The sequence below is a fragment of the Phaseolus vulgaris genome, chromosome 1 (genome assembly GCF_000499845.2).
Source record: "Phaseolus vulgaris cultivar G19833 chromosome 1, P. vulgaris v2.0, whole genome shotgun sequence".
Taxonomy (NCBI): domain Eukaryota; kingdom Viridiplantae; phylum Streptophyta; class Magnoliopsida; order Fabales; family Fabaceae; genus Phaseolus; species Phaseolus vulgaris.
The window spans coordinates 45,840,744-45,859,114 of NC_023759.2; the positions used below are offsets into that span (position 1 = coordinate 45,840,744).

The window sequence follows — 18,371 nt, forward strand, 5'->3', positions numbered from 1 at the left end:
CATAACATGACAGAAATTTATTTGATAAATCAAGGCAATTAAATTGATTTTTGTTAGGTTAATTTGCTTTTCATTTTAAAATTGAAATAAATAAATTATAATGAATAAATTTCTTATTTTTTGATTCAATTTAATGACTCGTGCAAATTTTTATTTTAAAATTTATTAGTTGTTGAAGAGAGTTTTATGAGAGGAATATAAGTTGACTTGCTTAAAAAAAGTTTGAATAAGGAACTTTTGTTTGTTAATAATAAAAAAATATTCTGTTGGATTAAGAAAGAAAGGATACAAAAAGAGAATAAAAATAATATTAAATTATTTTAACTTTTTAAAAAATATTTTGGTGAGCTAACTGTAAAATGGTTTGGTTGATTAGTTTCATCATCCCTTATCTTATTTAAAGTATAAATAGTTTAGGGTTTAAGATTTAAGATTTAATAAATGAAAAAATAATTTTTAAAAAATATTAGAGATACATGGAGATTTTACTTATCATTAGATTGAATTTTACACACTTCTATGAATATATGTGCCCAAAATTAATTTAAAGAAGGATATATTTAATATTTTAGTAAAATAAACAAAAATGCATGTAGAATGTGAGGAGGAAAAAATGGTGTAAAAATTCAGTTCTATTTACACACACTTCATGATGGGCTTTGATTGGCTGCAGAAAAAATGAAATGGGCTTTTTGTTTAGCCCAAGTGTATAATACAGTTCGGCTTCGTCGACGGTGCGGTTTCATCCTTGGGGATCCCCTTTCCCAAACTCTACTGCGCCATTTTCAGCAACTTGCTTGCAGGTACATATTATGTGTTTGCTTATTAGGGTTCTTAATTTGAACCAGGAATTTGAAATCCCTTGATTTCGCTTTAAGCTTCAGGCTAGGTTTTCCGAATTGGCAGCGTTTATCCTTCGAATTTGGACTGCTTTTTATTTTATTTATTTCGTTGCTTTGGCTCAATGCGAGGAATAAACTTCAGCTGAAGTTGTTAGTCATTAGAATATAAGCAAATGAATTCTATCGTGCCAATTATATTTTTCAGAGGTGATTGTTTAATTTTATTTCTAGTCTTGCAGTGTTTTTTGAGTTCTGCAATGCGTATGTCAGGTTTAGATTATCTTTGTGGGATCAATGGTAATATAATAACGAAAGTGAAGGAGTTTTAAAGTTTTCTTTGGCTGTAGGTACATTGATTAAGATAATATTTCTGAAGTGAAGGGCTGTTGAGGTTATGGAACGTCAGGGTCATGATTATACAGCTGCATCTGCTATGGCATATGCTCAGCAACAGAGGCAAGCTGCTAATATACAACAACAACAACAGCAACAATTTGGATTTCATCCCCAGCATCAGCAGTTTCCTTCATCAATGCACGGTCCTCCTTTTATACCCCCAGGTCCCGGTCCTGCACACCCCCCTATGCAACAATTCCCGTATCATCATGCTTTGCAGCAGCAGCAGCCACTTCCTCAATTACACCCTCATGCCCCTCCCCCTCCTCATCTACTTCTTCAGCAGCAGCACCAAGGACCGCCTGCATTCCCTTCACATTATCCTCCTTCAATGGTTCCATCTCCTTTTTATGATTCTGCCCCACCCCCAGTCGCCCCCCCTTCCGATCCCGAACTCCACAAGCGAATTGACAAGCTTGTTGAGTATGCCGTGAAAAACGGCCCTGACTTTGAAGCTATGATATGTGAAAAGCAACGTGATAATCCTTCATATAGTTTCCTCTTTGGTGGGGAAGGCCATGGTTACTACCGTTATAAACTTTGGTTATCAACTCGTCCACCGGGTGGTCCATTCAACGCTCCTTTTCCGTCATCTTCCATGCCCATGATCCATCCCCCTCCAAATCCAATGATGAATCCATCTCCTCTAAATGCTTCTCCAATGAATCCTGCAGGAATTGGGTCTTCACCTTCAATGCTAGGCCCTCCTCCTTTCCAACAGTTCTATGATCAACAACACCACCATCAGCATCCTCAATCTTTTGGGCTTCCAGGGCGGCCTGAGTATGACCAGTCGTCCAAGTCTTTCAAAGGACCCTCTGGGCCACTTCCATCTGATGTCGCAATGGAGCTCAGTAATGTGCTTAACAATTTAAATGGTACAAAAGAATCCATCAAAGGTGCAAAACTTTGGTTCATGCAGAGATCTCCATTTGCACCAGCCCTAGCAGAGGCCCTTAGAGACAGGGTCTTTGCACTGGATGAAGTCGAGAGACAGTTACACATAATATACCTTGCCAATGACATCCTTTTTGACAGGTAGCATGGACTATCATTTCAGCATTGAGCTTAATTTTTCTTTTTCCTCCTTCCTCCCACCATTTCAAAAACATAATTTGGTTCGTTAGCATCTGATAAATTCTTAGTAATGTGCTTCTAATAATAAGAAACTATGAATCGTGCGTACATGGTATTTTCCCTCTCCGTTGTCATGTCAAAATAAGCTTGGTTATTAGTATAGTTTTTTCGCCACCTTCAGTTTTTGTCTGATTGGTGGATTAGTTTCCTGATACCAGAATGCAATAAAAACCGTGTTTAATAGGACTTACAACTTTTAACTAACACTATCCGTACTCACATTTCATTTTCTCCAAAATTGTTATTTTCCTCCAAACCTCTTGGAAAATAGTCTGAAATCTCATGTAAATAGGCAAAAGATGTGGTCATTCTATGAAAGCACTTTTCATGACAATATGTTAGTGTATTTTATCTGGGAGTTTCGTCAACTGTTTCCATACTTTTGTATTAATTAACTATATAAAAATAGTGCATTTTTTCCCATTTAATGTTCTTTTTTGCATGTTTTTGGCACGCCTAGATCTCTGCCCTCTTGCTTATTTTCGTCCTGGTTAGATAATCCTCATTGACTTTTCATCATCATTGACTTTTGCATGACTGTTTCACAGCTTAAATAGGAGAACAAACGGCAATGAACTTGACAGTGAAGCTCTTGCCTTCAAGCCTGCTTTAGGCTCCATGCTTGCAAGAATTTATCATAACCCACAAAGCAATGAGGAATACAGGAAAAGATTGCAGCAAATGGTGGAGTTCTGGGCCTCTAAAAAGGTTTACGATCAAGATACTATATCTTTACTAAAGGGTGAGATGATTGGTGGGCTGCAAACAAATCCTTTTCCTGGGGCATCAAAGGATTTATCTTCTGCTTCAGCAGAATCAGTTGCAGGTAAGCTTCTCTTTTTTAACCAGAATGTTTCGTGGCTTGCAGAATTCAGTGAATTCTTCTCTCGTGAGCTAGATAATTTCGTATATGTGTGGCATTAATTGGTTTGAAAATGCATTTTCCCCGTGGGGATAAAGATCACAACAATGTCCGTCTTGCTTTAAGAAATATCACTCCCTCAAAAGACTTTTAGGAGCGGGAAGGGGTTGATTTCAGTAACTTCTGTTGTCTCCACTGCTGTAAATTTTTATATTCAAATATTGCAAGCTAATTTTTTTTCCTAGTATGTTTTTCCTAGTATGTTTTTCATTTAGTTTGTAATAAATGATTAAGCAGGAAGTTGTGATTAATGCTCATTCACACTGGCCATCAATGAACTTGAGACAACTTAGTTTAGTTTTCTTAACATTTCTTTGATGCTAACTAGCGATTTATAACTAAGTATTTATATTATTTGATATAGGAAAGTATTTATAATTTATTCTCTCCCTGTTGCAGGAGTTTTGCAGACACCTAACCATGTTGCCCAGCAGTGGCAGGCTGATAGGTTAGGCTCTGGTTCAAATGTCTTAGATCAAGATCGTAATGATAAGCATGCAGCTCCACCGCAGTCACTATCTGTACCCCTAGCAGCTCAGCAGTTCCTTCCAAATCCTGCTCCTCCTAGTGCCTTTCCTGGGTCCATGGCTATACCATCTTCTGTTCAACCTGCTAACCAAGCACCTGGTGGTGTTCATTTATTGCCCCCTCCATCATCCAGCACCGGTGAACAATTGCCACCATATCCATTATTCCCACCTGGCCTCATTCCTGGAATGGTTAGAAAGATGCAGATCGGTAGTGGGGTTCCATATTCTCCTTTGAGCCCTTTGGATATCCCAACCATCATACCGCCATCAACTGTGCCACCATCAGAAATTCTACAAAGAGTGTCAAAATTTTTTAAGGAAATTGGAGAGGTAAATCCTTCTGAGGGCCCTATGAATTCTGATTCAAGAGATGAAGATGATGAATATGATAGAGAATTTGAGAGGGAGTCTGCAGTACGAAAGGGAGGGGCTTGTATACCTCCACCCCCAAACTTGCAGGTTGATCCAGAGACTGGAACCTATGTTGATGGGACAGTAGAGCGGAAACCTGGATCTGGTGGCTCAGGCAGGTTGGGGCTTGGGGCCACTGCTAATCCCAACGAGGTAAGTCAGTATGATGATGTATATACATCTTACAGGAAGCAGAGAAGCACCAATTACCATTCTTCAATGAGTGCTAGAGCCGCAGCAAGATGAAAGCTTCACTTACCTTTTCATCCGAAGTTTTGGATTCCTGTATGTTAGAGCGGGTCTGTCAGCTTTGTCTTTATTAACATTTCTTTAAAAGTCTGTAGTTAAGCTGATGCTTTTGCTTGTTATGTTGTGCCAATGGTCCAACGTGCTTTGTCTCCTGGATTCATGGACGATTGGATCCATCATTCGTTGATCAAACTGAATATCCTAAACACTTTCAAGGCACTCATGGTAACGGGTTAAAAATGAATAGTAATGCCGTTCTCTACTTTGCTAGAGTTTGATTTTGGTATACGGTTTAATGGAGTTTCTGTCTTGAATCTCTGCACCCTCTACTCATCCCGGCCTCCTTTTTTTTATTTATTTAACGGATTCTGTTTAATTGTTTAATTCAGCGTGTTTGAGTGAGTTGTGCTTCCGATGCTTTTTTTCAGTTCCACAGAATCTTAATTATCCTTAAGCTTATATATAGAAAGAAATTAAAAAGGGGTGATCATAACATCACTTTCTTCAGTGATTTACTTTGTTCCGTGAAATTTACATACCATATTGCCTTCTAGTGAGACAGTGGCTTCATGACCGTGATCAAGGACGATAAAGTAATGAATTGAGCCGCGCAGTTAGATGGTGTTGGCTCAGCAACATACTCAACTTGGGCACAAAAACTGTAAAGCTGACAGATGAAGAAAATCACTGAGACCAGACCTGAAACTGACATGATAACAGCAACAGCTAATTCCTTAACGTTTATGGGAGCCACGTGGTTGTTGTTTTGTCCTGTCTGCTTTTGAGTGTGGAGGTCAGCCAGTGGGCTGGGACACATTGAAAAGGCTGTCACTTGCAATAATCTTAACTGAATCTTATCTACCTAGGCTGCCGTCGCGTAATGCCATGCAGTCCTTTTCTTGAACTGTTTGAGTATAGCAATGTTGATGATATGAAGGACTAACGGCGAAGGTTTAGCAGATCGCACCAAAAAATGCCATAATTCTGCCACCCACTTGATTCTAAGCCCCATTCGGTTAGCGGATAAGATAACCTCAGTAAGCTGGCACGTAGCAAATCAGAATTCCGTTAACTAGCTTCAAATCTTAAAAGGCCCCACGTAGAGAGTTGTGTTTCGACTCTGGAGAATCTTAGGGGACATCCTGGGTCTCCCTAAGTTCCTCTGTCCAAAGAAAAAACATTTTATAATCATTGCTTCTCATCTCCCATTAATGGATGCTCTCAACACCTAATGCTCTTCCCACTCACACAGGCGTGGACATCCACTCTCCTTTTCCCATGGATCTCCTAGTGGAAGAGAAACAAAACATTCATTCTCATCCTTTGCATCAATTTTCAAAACTTTATATCAAAAGAAAAAGGCAAACCTTTCATGTCTATGTCTTCTTCTGCTCCACCTTTTTTTGTTTATTTATAGCCACAACTTCAGGTTATATTCTTAGGATCTCTCTCTACATATAAAGTAGAGTATCGTTGAGGTAGATATTACTTTTAGAACTACTTCATTATTACTTATAAAAACATATTATTACATTTTATTAAAAATAGTGGTTAAATTAACTGATTGTATATAAAAAAAATTGTCAAAATATTATTTTTATTTAAAAGTTTGTCCAATTAAAAAGAACTGATAAAATACCGCGTCATTTTATAAATATTTTTGAACTTTAAAAACTTGTTTGAACCTTAATAATTCTTTAGAAGGTTTGTGGTGTGAAAGAATCTTTATTCATATTGGTATTACTACAGAAATAGATGTTGTGGATAAGCAATATTTTGATGTGAGTAGTGACTAAGGTGGTGTGGTTTGAGTAAGTTGGATTGTTCTTGGGAGAAATTGACATTCTGACTCAAACCTGCAACGTGCATGGATCCTCCCTCACTGTCATCCACCTCTTCCCATGCCTTATAATAATCACAAAACGCATCACCTTTTTCCCACTGAAAATATCACCATCCTATCATTTCCTATATAAAAAGCCACACCAAGTAGTATTAATAATAACAACAACAATATAATAATAATAATAATCAAAAGTGAACCACTCAACTCATTCTTTCATCTTGCTCCCTTCAGTAGACCCTGCTCTGTTTCTTCTTCTTCTTCTTCTTCACAAAATGATGCCTAAACCCATGAACGTTTTGACGACAAAGCCCTCACCTTTGAGTACCGTGGTGCTGCTGCTGATCCTCTGCATTCTGGGTTTCTACGCTATGCATTTCCCTCACTCTTCTACACCTTCCTCCGCCTCCCAAAACCTCTCTCAGGTGGAAACACTATTTCTCTCCACTTCCTCAAACTCCACCATTTCTTCCTATCTCCGCGCCCTCACCCTGCACCCTCACCTCGCCGGAACAAAACCCGGCTCCGACATCGCCCGCTACGTCCTCAACCACTTCACTTCATTGGGACTCAAGGCCCACACCGCGACATACACCACGCTCCTCTCTTTCCCGGTGCACTCCTCCCTCTCAGCTCATTTTAGCGAAGGAACCTCGGTGAGCCTCCGTCTCACAGAGCCGACCGCCGCGGGCGTGGTTCCGGCGTACCACGCGTACTCGCCGTCGGGTGCGGTGCACGCGCCCGCGGTGTTCGCGAACTACGGGAGGGAGAGGGACTACCGTGTGCTTGGCGCGATGGGAGTGAACGTGAGCGGGTGCGTGGTGGTGGTGCGGAAGGGCGGGGAGATCGGTCGCGGCGCGGTGGTGGAGAAAGCGGAGGCGCACGGGGCGGCGGCGGTGCTGGTTTACGGCGAGGGTGATACCTGGAGGAAGGGGTTTGAGAGGGGGCACGTGATGAGGGGAGGAATAGGGGACCCACTTACTCCTGGTTGGGCTGGGATTGAGGGTGGCGAGACACTGGGATTGGAAGATAGTGAGGTTTTGAAAAAGTTCCCCAAAATTCCATCTATGCCCTTGTCAGCTGAGGTCGCTGACTCTATTTTGTCCTCTCTTGGGGGTGCTCCTGTGCCCCTTGAATGGAGGGGCACCCTAAGGTCTAAGGTCAGGCATGTTGGTCCTGGCCCCACCTTCCTCAATTTCACTTACCAGGTGAGCCGAATGTAATGCAGTGTCTCTCTCAACCCAAAAGCCTCATTTATGCTTTCCAGTGTTTTTGGCTTTGAAAAGTAGCTTTCTTTTGCTTCTTTACATTCTATTTTTTGTCAGTAAAAGTTATTGGCCCGACCTGTACTTGCTGAAACAAACCAAGCATTTCTTTAAGGTCAGCAAATTTGAAAGTTTTTTTTTTTCAAATGTGAAAAATATGGTAGACAGGACATTCTTGAAGCGAACCATGATATGCTTATTGACTGGTTCTCCTTCTGTTTTATGGGGAACCTTCAAATTTTCTAATACGTTGAAATTTATTTGGAAGTATAAACACGAGTGAGTGTCACTTTTTGTTTAATGATTTTCACTTATGGTTTTAAGTTATCAAAAGTGTTTTAAAGATTGTGTTGTACATTTTCGTTCAGCTGCGTTTGATATGCATTCATAGTATCTGAGTTGATAAAAGGAAGTGAGAAGTTGAAGAGGGGAGGGGAACGGTTAAGCTGAAGGTTATGATCGTGTTTGGGGTGTATGTTTTTATCCATTTTCGTTTTTTCAGGGTGAAAACAAGGTGGCCGCCATTCAAAATGTTTTTGCTGTCATAAAGGGGTCAGAAGAACCTGATCGATATGTTCTGCTTGGGAACCACAGAGATGCATGGACGTATGGTGCTGTTGATCCCAGCAGTGGGACAGCTGCACTGCTTGACATTGCTCGTCGGTTTTCTGTTCTATTGGGCTTGGGGTGGAAGCCAAGGAGGACAATAATTCTCTGCAGTTGGGATGCAGAGGAATTTGGGATGGTAAGAAATTTTCCTTCTTGACAACTGATATGAATTGTATTTCCAGGAATAACGTGGAAGGTGGCCAAGGTTTATGGCTTTTATTTTATTTTTTTCATTTTTGTTAATATCTGCTCTAACAGCTTTTATAGTAATGTGGTGTCAGTGGTTGTTGATAAGCTAGTGACAAATAATTTTTAGACATTCAGTGTGAAACTATTCTATTGTTTGTTTTCTTTTGCCCAAATTGAATGTCTTCCATTGGCTTGCTATAGCAAAATTCTTCCTGATACTGATTAATATTTTCTTCCCAGTTTTCTTCAATGTGTTGTCAGTTGCCTTCTTCAACGTTCAGATATGCTCACTATCTAATTAAACCAGTTTGCTTTATTTCAATGATGTTGTCCTTACCTGTAATATTCTCTCTAAATCAAGTTTATCTGTTTGTGTAGATAGGATCTACTGAATGGGTTGAACAAAACCTTATTAATCTGGGTTCCAAAGCTGTAGCATACCTTAATGTGGACTGTGCTGTTCAAGGCCCGGGTTTCTTTGTGGGTTCAACTCCTCAGCTAGACAATCTTATTCTTGAGGTCACAAAAAAGGTATTTCTTTGAAGTTGTTAATGCATGTGCAAACATAATACAGATAATTCTTAACACATGTATCATGTTTGCTCCTAGTAGTTCAGTAATTTTGAACATCAATCAGCTTTTGCTTTAATTCCAGGTCAAGGATCCTGATTCTGAGGGCGTAGCACTATATGAGAATTGGGCTGCTTCTTCTGCTGGAAGCAATAATGTAATGCTTTTTGTCACTGCTGGCCAAGTATTTGTTTGCACTTGCCAAACATATGTTTTGTATGATATAATTGTTATGATGTTCCAGAGACTATGATCTCTTGATTATCTTATTGCTTTTTAATGCACCAGATCCTACCGTTCCTCATTATCTATTAGTAACCGATCAAACTTGTCTTGGCTTTTGAGCTGGCATATAGCTCAAATTAGTTTAGTAATGAATACTTAAAACTGAGGTTTCAAGGGTTGCTTGAGTTTTGGCAACTATAGTATTTGAAGCTAAAACCGACTTTATAGGAGACTGACATTCTTTTGTTTTCTCTACATGACAGATTTGTTTTACTAGTAGTATATGATATCTGAGTTTTTAGTAATGAAGAAACTTGAATTTTGTAGTTGTATTATGTATTATGACAATGTGGGCTTTTTGCCATGCCTTTTTTGAAGTAAGTTTCAATTTTGTTGTGATCTCCTCATTGCTTACCACCTTTTGTTTTGTCAATTACAGATTCAGAGGCTGAGTGGAGTTGATTCTGATTTTGCTCCATTTGTGCAGCACGCAGGGGTTCCATCCATTGATATGTATTATGGAAGAGGTACGTACCTCATCTCTAGAGGATTCTGTCTGATTTATGTGAACTCTTACTGTGCAAATAAAGGCCAGTTGGTCACATTATATAACCTTTTTTTATCATCAATTGTTCATCATTTAGGATTAATAATTAAATTCTAATTTAAGTCGTCCAGGAGCTATAAATATAATTATCACTCTCCAGTTCCAGATTCTTTAAGCATATATGTTTTGTAATACGAAATTAAATGATTTCTAGCCCAAAATGCTTCTAATAAATATGACATATATCCATAGACTTTGTTATCTTATAATTTGTGATGTAATAATCTCTATCTGATTTCCAGATTTTCCTGTCTATCACACTGCATTCGACTCCTATAACTGGATGGCAGAGTATGCAGATCCATTCTTCCACCGCCATGTTGCTGGTTAGATTTCTCTTTTAACTGCATAATATGGTGTATACATTTCTATTTTTTAGTTAACTGTTAATCCATGTGGCAGTCATAAGATGTAACTTTTCTGTTCTTTGTTGTACTAGTTACCGGAGTTTGGGGGCTTCTAGCCCTTCACTTGGCCGGCGATCCCATTCTTCCTTTCAATTACGTTTCATATGCAAATGAGTTACAGGTGCTCATTTATGTTCACCTCTTCTTTCAACTAACTTCTTGTTAGCTAACATTTTTTCTTGGTAAACATAAAAATATTTTAAAAATTGTTCTTTTTTTTTTACCTAAAACGCGTTGGTTTTTATTTAATAAGAATAGAAGATTATTAATGGGTTGAAGCTAGAGAAATTTTTTTTTTATCAACAAAGAATTAAATGAATTAAAAAATGAAATACTTTAGGGGTGTCTCAATCTGTATACAAATAATTGATGGAAGTTTTTGTAATAACGCCGAATAGAAAACTTGCACCGTATGTTAGTTGCAGATCATTCATATATTGATTATGTAATCTTTCCCTGCTTTGGGCAGCTGTACAAAAACATGTTGAGCAACTTCATAGACCAGAAAATTTCCCTGTATCCATTAACTCTTTCAATTGAAGAATTTGCTTCTGCTGCCAAAGAAGTTGATGGTGAAGTAAAGGTAAAACCAAAATAACTGCAATGGTTTCATTCAATGATACATCTTTTGCAGTAAACACTCCAAATTGTTCTTTATTGCCATGTATTTATGCTTGTCTTTCTTTGTTTTGAACTGCAGAAACTGAGATTGCAAGAAACGGAAGGTTGTTCTGTAGATATGAAAAGGCGAGCATTGAATGATAGACTAATGCTTGCTGAAAAAGGGTTCTTGGATGCATATGGACTTCAAGGAAGACAGTGGTTCAAGCATCTGGTGAGTGTATATGTTAATTACTAATATAATATGTCATCATGGTTGTATTTTGTAAATGAAAACCTGACATTTTCTGTTATATACAGGTGTATGGACCTTCAAGCGACCATGAAAGGCTCAATTTCTTCCCTGGGATTTCTGATTCTATTACTAGTTCTACGGGTGTAACTGAAAGAGAAAGGCTAGCATCAATTCAACATGAGATCTGGAGGGTTGCCAGAGCCATTCACAGAGCTGCTTCTGCACTCAGAGGAGAATTCACTTAAAACCACAAGCTCGATGGATGAAAACATATACGTTTTGAGTGTAAATATTACTAGTGTTTCTTTCAGTTTGTTACACGAGCAGAGTTGTTAGTTGCATTTTGAGGTATATAACTGTATATTAAGTTTTCAAAGAGGAGATGATGAATGATCTGCACAACATTTTCTCCATTTGTTTAAAGCACCAAAGAATATAGCTACGACTTTAAATGAAAAAGTGTTAAATAAATCAAATATTTCAAGAAACTAAATACATGTTTGGTTTTGGTTTAGTATTTGGAGATTAGAGTTTACATTGTTTAACATCTTAAAAACATTGAGAGGAACTTTACGCGAGTTTGAAGTGGAACCTTCTCTGTGAAGAGGATAAGTATAAAATTTGGCAATTCGGTAGAAAGAACAAAAAATAACTGAAGGAAAAAGCATTATATTTAAGTAAAGTTTAAATAAAAGAAGAAAAAGAACGCGCCAGGTAGGGGTCGAACCTACGACCTTCTGCTTAGGAAACAGACGCTCTATCCACTGAGCTACAGGCGCTTGATGTTAATTAAATATCAAATATATTATAAAACGTAATTATAAAAAGATATCCCGCCTAATTGTTTTTGAAGTGAAAAATTCGAAATGACAGGTGCAAAGTGGAAATGGAAACGCAATTGGGAGAGAGGAAGAAGACGATGGCGGAGGATCCGATCTTCAGCTTCTGCAACGGATTGGCTGCTTTCTGCAACCACCTTCACTCCTCTTCCGATGCCCTCAAGCAATCCATCGATCGCCGACCTATTCCTCTCGGTACTCTTCTCTCTCTTTTTCTAATTCCCGTGTCTGCTTGCTCAGCAAATTCAATTCAAATTCTTCCATCATCGTAACAGATTCCGCGTCGTCTATCTTCATGCAATGCCTCAATCGCCGCGTATCCACCGCCACCGCCGACCTGGATATGCTCGATTCCATGTCCTTCGGCACTGTCTCTTTCGAAGAGCTCCTAGGTCATTGCAGCGAACTGTACAAGAAGAACCACTCCGATCTGCTTCAACTCCAAGAGCGTCTCCAGAGCTTCGGTTACACTCCCGGTACTTCCAAAACAAAATCCCCTAATATAACCTTTTTCTGCTTCATAATTCTCTGTTCTTGTTAACTTTTATGTTCTTGATTCAGTTCCGGATATTGAGGAGGAGGAGGAGGAGGATGAAGCCGAGGATACGCAACATCAAGATCCGGAAGACAAATTGGATAGTCCGTCTTCTTTCTATGGATCACTCTCCGTGGCTGATCATAGCTTCAAAAGTTTCGAAGAAGATGCTCTGTATCCTTTATGCCTCATTTATTTTCTTCCACTAAATCTCAAGTTAATACGATTTTCAGCTTCTAAATAGATTTTACATGGAATGAAAATACAGAAGAAAAGGGTTTTATTAGAATGAGATGAAGTACTGTAATTAGATTGATTTTTGGCTCGGAATCACTTGCGATTGTCTTTTCAATTTTTCATTCATTATTATTTATTTGGTACTTTTATTTCCAGAAATTTGTGTCTAAGGCTCTGAACAATGTTAACTATTAATATGATAATGGTTTAGTGTAGTCATTGATCAGTTTATGATAATTGCTTTTTACATCCCTTAATTCTCTTCAGACTTGATGAATCTTTGAGTTTGAAAAAGTTTGGGCTGTCAGATGCATATCTAGCCACCTTAGCATCTGAAGGTAGTGAATGCCACTTGTCTCCATAAGCATGCTTGTTCATTTAGGAGGATTCCATTCCCAGCTTTTAATTAGTTGCAAGTTTTTTTGTTTGTTAAGGTTTATCCATTTTTCCCAGTAACAGTACTGGTCATATTGTTGATTACATGAAAACTAACCTTAGCTTCTCAAATTAATTGTGCGTTGCTAATTCCATTTTTTTACCACTATTTTTTCATCTACGCTTGCAGGTGATTTAGCATCACATGAACCTGAGAAGTAAGTTCAAAATTATGGATATCATTTAGCTGTTGTGGGATTTTCTGCATTTCTATTGATAGTTCCTACACGATTCTCATTCCCCAAGCTATGGATGAACAGATTACAAGAATTTAGGCAACAAAATCAACCTGTTGCGCATATAATGGTGGCATCTGAAGGAAGCAGGGTCTTACCTATCCGTAATTGAATAATTTCCTGTTTCAAGTGGTTTAAGTTTCAGCATATGGAGTTTTTTTATCAGTTTTTTTTACCCCAAATAATTTTTTGTGTCAGAGAATGATAATTTAAAGTCAGCTGAAGTTCCGAGTCCCAGGTTACAGATATTGAAGAGCGAATTTGAATGTCTTCCTGCTTACATGAAGGGTCTAGCGTCATGGGAGGTGAGGTATTTTATGCGGTGCTTTTGAGATAACTGCAAAAATTATTGTTGTAATGGATTATCATTAGAACATTTTTTAAAATAAATTTGTTGTTTAAAATAATTAATTTTACTTGGATAAAAAATATTGTTTACATATTAAAAAGTAAAAAAATGTATGTTTAAAACTTGGAAAAAAGTTGTTGGAAAATAATCATGACATACAAATATTCATATTCATAAAATTAGCTTATTTTTTTCAAGGAAAAAACAACTTACTTACAAATGTTAGTTATTGTTTTAAACATATAACTGAAATTAGTCATGTTGAAGTTCCAAGACATCAAGTATCTTGGCATATTTCTTGGTGCTTTTCTGATGAGAACAAGATGCTACTTTATTTTACTGTATCATATAGTTTTAATTTTTTAAGCATATACGGCTTTTAGATTCTAGACATTGTGACAAAATACTAAGGTCTAAGGTTTGATTCAGTTATGTACCTAACCTATGCTACTAGGATCTACTTGGAGCTGTTGACAAGATTAATTCAAGCCTAAGCAAGAAGACCAATGGATGTAGCTACTTCCACCAAGATGAAATTCCCTCATTTGAATTAGGTAGTCTTACTGTATCATCCATGCTCTTATATTTTTCTGATTCGACAAATGGAAAACAGCAATTTTTGTTGCTTGTGATTTATTCTCGTGCAAGATCTCTCTCTGTCATCTTTTAATCAAACGTATGACCTCAAATGTGCTGCTATCTGTTTATTCAGGGCCTAAAACAAGATCATATTTGCTACTTTTCGTGCGCATGAACCGATTGGTTGTTGAGACTATTGATGGTATACTATCGTACAGAGTATTGTAGATACGAGATCCAATGGAGAACTGTTTTTCATATCCTAATTCACCTTTTCGTTGTCATTCATATTGCAAGAAGCACGGAACCGAAATTCGAACACAGCAAATAACTGCATATATAGTTAGCAATTGTTCTTAGTGTTAGGCATCCTGTACTTTCATAATTCTTTCTATGTTCCATCCTCTTGTATTTGATTTGAGGCTATGACATCTGTGCTACAACCCACATGCTTGGACAAACTATAAAATTACATGTACTCTAATTTATAATATATTTCATGGGAGGAATTTTTATTTTACTACTTCAACATTATTTACAGCAATTTTTTTATACTTGTATTTCAGTTTTCACGTGACACAATGTTTTTTATTATTAAAATTAATAAAAAATTAATTTTGATTATCTAACACTATTTAAATTGTGATATAAAGGTATTTATTTCTATAAACTCTATCTTTTAAAATAAATTGAAAATTAATTTTGAAAAATTGATTAAAAGGGATAATTGGTAAAGAAGTTTAAATCCTAAAATAGTTGATTCTGGATTATAATATAAATAAAGAGGTAAGTTAACCCCTTAATTGGAAATTCTTATTTACAAATAAAACATAGATACTCATGATCAATACCTTAGGGTGATTGAGTATTTTTATATAATAACTACTAATCATCATGCAAGATTTTAATGTGAAAAATGGGGTAAGCAAAAAAGTTTTCAGTATATACATTAGAGGCACCATAGTTTGTAAGGAGATAGATAGAACATAGATAATCTAGTACTAGTGTATCTACCAACAGGGTTTATGAGAAAATGTTTCACAAAAATATCTTTAGAATGAAGATTGGTTTCAAAAGCCACCTAAAGAATCTAAGTTTGAGGGAATATTTGAGGGTTTTACTAGGAACCTAAAGTCCCTAATTATTGTTAATCCCACACTTTGTCTAAAACATAGCATAACCTAATACAGCATTAAAATCCAACTCTATGAAACCTTTTTTGGCCTCAACCAAGGCCCTCCTTGTTACCTCAAACTCAGCTTCTGCAGCTTCCAATTCTCCCCTCAGCTTCTTCATTTTGATCTCCAAAGCAACCACACTGTCTTTCAGTTTGTTCACCTCTTCTGTTTTTTCCAAATGAGCTTTCATACCCAATGCAGATTCAACATAAGGCTCCAACCAAGACAACTGAAATCCAGAATGTTTAACAAGTTCCTCCCATAAACCATGAAGGCGATTGCATGCATCTTCATTCATATCCTTCGCTTTACTTGTCTTGAGTAAATGTAGAACCTGACCTAATGATGTGAATGCCCATAGTTTGAACCATCTAGAACTTTTCCTCTGGCTCCTTATCAGGGAAGGATGCCATATGCATGCCTCTTCCAACAGTGGAACAAAAGCTGCTTCTTCTTTCCCTAAACTCCCCAAATCTAGAAGGTCTTTTAGTGTCAAATCTAAACTTTGAACTTCCCCTTCTGTTTGACTAGACCCACAGGGGCTCCAACTATGTGTCTCACTCTCATCTGATGTTTCTGTTTCTGTTTCTTTATCATCTTCCTTCTGTGTGGATTCTGAATTTCTTCTTGCTTGATCACCCGACATAGCGTAGCTAATTGGAGTGACTGCGTTCAAATTGTTAGCTTCAACAGTACTAAGATCAGAGACACAGAGACGAGCTTCAATGATGCATGTGTCATTCACAAGATAGCCTTGCTTTGAGTCATGGAAGACACTTAGGTTCACGAAAAATGAACCCCAGCTACGATATCCACCATTGAACTTCTGCCGAGTCTCTGAAAATATCACTACAATTGGTTCAGGACAAACTAACAAAAGCTGAACACAGAACATCTAAATGTGTCCTATGTTTGACTAAACAGCTTCCTCGAAGTTTGGAACTTAAAAATGCTCAAAGTGGTAATGATTAATGTTAATTTCTACCACGAAACCATCACTACCATGTGTATCAACAGCATCATTGCAAGATAAAATCAAGTAACAATTACCCTTTACAACTGACTTATCGCCATCCAATTGATTAAGCAGAGACAACTTAAAATATGCATCTCTGCTCCATCCGTAAGGTGGTAAAGAATCCGCAACCATCAAATATAACGAGAAATGATCAACATTTTTCATTAATGGATACAAACGAATACGCCTGAAAGGTAATTAAGAGGAATAACATAGTTAATAATGAAAACTAAAAACTAAAATTAAGTTCAAAGCAAGAAAGAGTAATCTTAACATAATTGCATCTTTATTAAGCTTAGAGCCATCTAAAAGTAAATAGCACAGAACTTGAGGCTTCAAAATCCATTTGACAGTACCATTTATAACCTTGAATTCGGAAGGCCTTGGATTGTAGTTTCTTCCTGTTCTGTTTTGAGAAGTTTTCAATCTTCCACGTGAATGTCTCAAAATCAATACCAGTTCCCTTCTGTTTGTCCATTCTAGTGGCTAGCGACATCTAAGCTGCCATTACAAAAAGATAAACACACAAAGTGGTGAAAACTGTTGAAGTGAAGATGGAAAACAATAAAAGGGTTGACTTGACAAGCACCAAAAGCACAGAGAGAAGAAGTGTGCAGAGAAGTGAAAGTCTTAAACCATTGAAATTTGAAGTGGAATGTAAACTCTGACACTGCAGAAAAATATTTTATGACCAAAACTGGTTCTGATGGGTTATGCATATGAGAAAAGGGAATAACCCAAAGGAGAAAAAAGGGAGAAGAAGTAAGAATGGAATCATGTATGTGAAGTCAAGTCAACCCTTTTGTCTTCAAAAGAAAATTTCAGAGACATATAAATAATAGTTTGAAAAGACCATTGCCAATAATATACTCAAATGAGCACCGAGTGAAATTTCTTACTCCACAAGAAAAAAAACAGCACAAATAATATATTGAATAACAACAGCAACAAAATATATATATATATATATATATATGCAACTCATTTAAACATTCAACAGGATATATAATAATTTCATTCAATTTATCAATCATACATTTTTACTCTTTTTGATCCTTTTTAAAATTAAAGTAGGACAATGAGTTGAAAAAAAAAATTTAGATGATAATTTATTTCATGATGAATTTAATTTCAGCCATGCATGCACCTTTAAATTTCTTTATAATTTATATTTCGTGCATTTTATTTGCAAATTTAAATTGTATATTTTAAGTTAAATTTCAAAAAGGTTTTTTAGTTTTTTAAAAAAATACTGTGTATCGGTTTAAAACTCAATATTTTCTGAATTTGAGTCTTTTTATTGAAATATCTCATTAGTCTTTTAGTGATGAAACTGATGTCTCACCTAAAATTAGATTTTCTTCATGAGTCAACTTCTCTACTAAATTTATTGTCTGGTATAGAATATTGAGTGGCAAATTTATTTGATTGATAGTAGTTTTCATTTTTTAAAACATCCTGAAATTGCAACCTATAATAAGACTCTGAAATTTCAGTCAACGGTGCAAGATGCAGAATGTCAATCAACCAAATTGACTAATTACAGTTATGTCCTTAGTTTAGAATCAGCTAAAGTTTTAAACAAAATTATAAAATAAAATAAAATGTTAGTTTTAACAAATTAAAGCTAATTTATATAGTTCAACTTTTCTCTAAAAGTTAAATTGCTCAAAACTATTATGGACACATTCGATCTTAATTTTCAATATATCTTACATCATTCCCTATAAAAGTCATATATTGTTAATTTTTTATCAATGTTTGAATTGAGAGATAATATTGGAAAAGTGAAAGAAAGAAGGAAAACAAAAATGAAAGTGAGATTGTTGATTAAAGCAAAGATAACAAGGAAAGTTTTTGAGAAATTTGATAGATATAATAAATATATAAAAAATAATAAAGTTATT

At 36.6% G+C, this 18,371-nt stretch overlaps 4 protein-coding genes, 1 long non-coding RNA gene and 1 other non-coding gene across 11 annotated transcripts; 3 read left to right on the top strand and 3 right to left on the bottom strand.

The window, feature by feature from the left end:
- Positions 1-661: 661 nt before the first annotated feature.
- On the top strand, positions 662-4,773 carry LOC137814670 (uncharacterized). Of its 2 annotated transcripts, none has more exons than XM_068617529.1 (4): positions 662-803; positions 1,190-2,276; positions 2,924-3,201; positions 3,697-4,773. In XM_068617529.1, the coding sequence occupies exons 2-4, from the start codon at positions 1,237-1,239 to the stop codon at positions 4,482-4,484; spliced, it is 2,106 nt and encodes a 701-aa protein (XP_068473630.1). In that variant the 5' UTR covers positions 662-803; positions 1,190-1,236; the 3' UTR covers positions 4,485-4,773. The 2 variants fall into 2 exon arrangements, with proteins under 2 accessions (XP_068473630.1, XP_068473631.1); XM_068617530.1 differs by having other exon boundaries at positions 742-803; positions 1,174-2,276.
- A 198-nt stretch (positions 4,774-4,971) lies between these two features.
- Positions 4,972-6,441, bottom strand: LOC137814673 (uncharacterized). The gene is made up of 3 exons (XR_011081669.1): positions 6,344-6,441; positions 5,855-5,938; positions 4,972-5,774 (listed from the first exon to the last, which is right to left on the bottom strand). It is a non-coding gene; the product is annotated as an uncharacterized lncRNA (long non-coding RNA).
- Positions 6,199-11,551, top strand: LOC137814671 (probable glutamate carboxypeptidase AMP1). The gene is made up of 10 exons (XM_068617531.1): positions 6,199-7,538; positions 8,098-8,340; positions 8,772-8,924; positions 9,049-9,120; positions 9,628-9,715; positions 10,038-10,121; positions 10,235-10,323; positions 10,672-10,785; positions 10,903-11,037; positions 11,124-11,551. The coding sequence occupies exons 1-10, from the start codon at positions 6,606-6,608 to the stop codon at positions 11,301-11,303; spliced, it is 2,091 nt and encodes a 696-aa protein (XP_068473632.1). The 5' UTR covers positions 6,199-6,605; the 3' UTR covers positions 11,304-11,551.
- A 213-nt stretch (positions 11,552-11,764) lies between these two features.
- TRNAR-CCU (transfer RNA arginine (anticodon CCU)) lies at positions 11,765-11,837 on the bottom strand. Its single transcript has one exon. It is a non-coding gene; the product is annotated as a tRNA-Arg (tRNA).
- Positions 11,838-11,903: 66 nt separating this feature from the next.
- LOC137814672 (uncharacterized) lies at positions 11,904-14,788 on the top strand. 2 transcript variants are annotated; one of them, XR_011081668.1, is made up of 9 exons: positions 11,904-12,092; positions 12,173-12,373; positions 12,459-12,606; positions 12,937-13,007; positions 13,235-13,262; positions 13,365-13,444; positions 13,539-13,645; positions 14,119-14,243; positions 14,402-14,788. XR_011081668.1 is itself a non-coding variant. In XM_068617533.1 (9 exons), the coding sequence occupies exons 1-9, from the start codon at positions 11,945-11,947 to the stop codon at positions 14,494-14,496; spliced, it is 978 nt and encodes a 325-aa protein (XP_068473634.1). In that variant the 5' UTR covers positions 11,909-11,944; the 3' UTR covers positions 14,497-14,788. The 2 variants fall into 2 exon arrangements, 1 of the variants encoding a protein (XP_068473634.1); XM_068617533.1 differs by having other exon boundaries at positions 11,909-12,092; positions 14,144-14,243.
- Positions 14,789-15,190: 402 nt separating this feature from the next.
- Positions 15,191-17,248, bottom strand: LOC137814674 (MATH domain and coiled-coil domain-containing protein At3g58270-like). Of its 4 annotated transcripts, none has more exons than XM_068617535.1 (4): positions 17,101-17,248; positions 16,821-16,965; positions 16,497-16,651; positions 15,191-16,283 (listed from the first exon to the last, which is right to left on the bottom strand). In XM_068617535.1, exons 2-4 carry the CDS (start codon positions 16,958-16,960, stop codon positions 15,433-15,435), a joined length of 1,146 nt encoding a protein of 381 aa, XP_068473636.1. In that variant the 5' UTR covers positions 16,961-16,965; positions 17,101-17,248; the 3' UTR covers positions 15,191-15,432. The 4 variants fall into 4 exon arrangements, with proteins under 4 accessions (XP_068473636.1, XP_068473638.1, XP_068473635.1 ...); XM_068617537.1 differs by having other exon boundaries at positions 16,831-16,965; positions 17,101-17,233; XM_068617534.1 differs by having other exon boundaries at positions 17,054-17,198.
- Positions 17,249-18,371: the final 1,123 nt, after the last annotated feature.

What these genes read in the sequence shown, in the direction of transcription:
- LOC137814670 (XM_068617529.1), top strand. Translation starts at nt 1,237, where the DNA reads ATGGAACGTCAGGGTCATGATTATACAGCTGCATCTGCTATGGCATAT. An exon ending in AATGACATCCTTTTTGACAG is followed by an intron (nt 2,277 to 2,923) that starts GTAGCATGGACT and finishes ACTGTTTCACAG; the next exon opens with CTTAAATAGGAGAACAAACG. An exon ending in TTCAGCAGAATCAGTTGCAG is followed by an intron (nt 3,202 to 3,696) that starts GTAAGCTTCTCT and finishes TCCCTGTTGCAG; the next exon opens with GAGTTTTGCAGACACCTAAC.
- LOC137814671 (XM_068617531.1), top strand. Translation starts at nt 6,606, where the DNA reads ATGATGCCTAAACCCATGAACGTTTTGACGACAAAGCCCTCACCTTTG. An exon ending in TCCTCAATTTCACTTACCAG is followed by an intron (nt 7,539 to 8,097) that starts GTGAGCCGAATG and finishes TCGTTTTTTCAG; the next exon opens with GGTGAAAACAAGGTGGCCGC. An exon ending in TTCTTGAGGTCACAAAAAAG is followed by an intron (nt 8,925 to 9,048) that starts GTATTTCTTTGA and finishes CTTTAATTCCAG; the next exon opens with GTCAAGGATCCTGATTCTGA.
- LOC137814672 (XM_068617533.1), top strand. Translation starts at nt 11,945, where the DNA reads ATGGAAACGCAATTGGGAGAGAGGAAGAAGACGATGGCGGAGGATCCG. An exon ending in TCGCCGACCTATTCCTCTCG is followed by an intron (nt 12,093 to 12,172) that starts GTACTCTTCTCT and finishes TCATCGTAACAG; the next exon opens with ATTCCGCGTCGTCTATCTTC. An exon ending in AGGGTCTAGCGTCATGGGAG is followed by an intron (nt 13,646 to 14,143) that starts GTGAGGTATTTT and finishes CTATGCTACTAG; the next exon opens with GATCTACTTGGAGCTGTTGA.
- LOC137814674 (XM_068617535.1), bottom strand. Translation starts at nt 16,960, where the DNA reads ATGTCGCTAGCCACTAGAATGGACAAACAGAAGGGAACTGGTATTGAT. An exon ending in CGAATTCAAGGTTATAAATG is followed by an intron (nt 16,652 to 16,820) that starts GTACTGTCAAAT and finishes ATTACCTTTCAG; the next exon opens with GCGTATTCGTTTGTATCCAT. An exon ending in CGATAAGTCAGTTGTAAAGG is followed by an intron (nt 16,284 to 16,496) that starts GTAATTGTTACT and finishes TGATATTTTCAG; the next exon opens with AGACTCGGCAGAAGTTCAAT.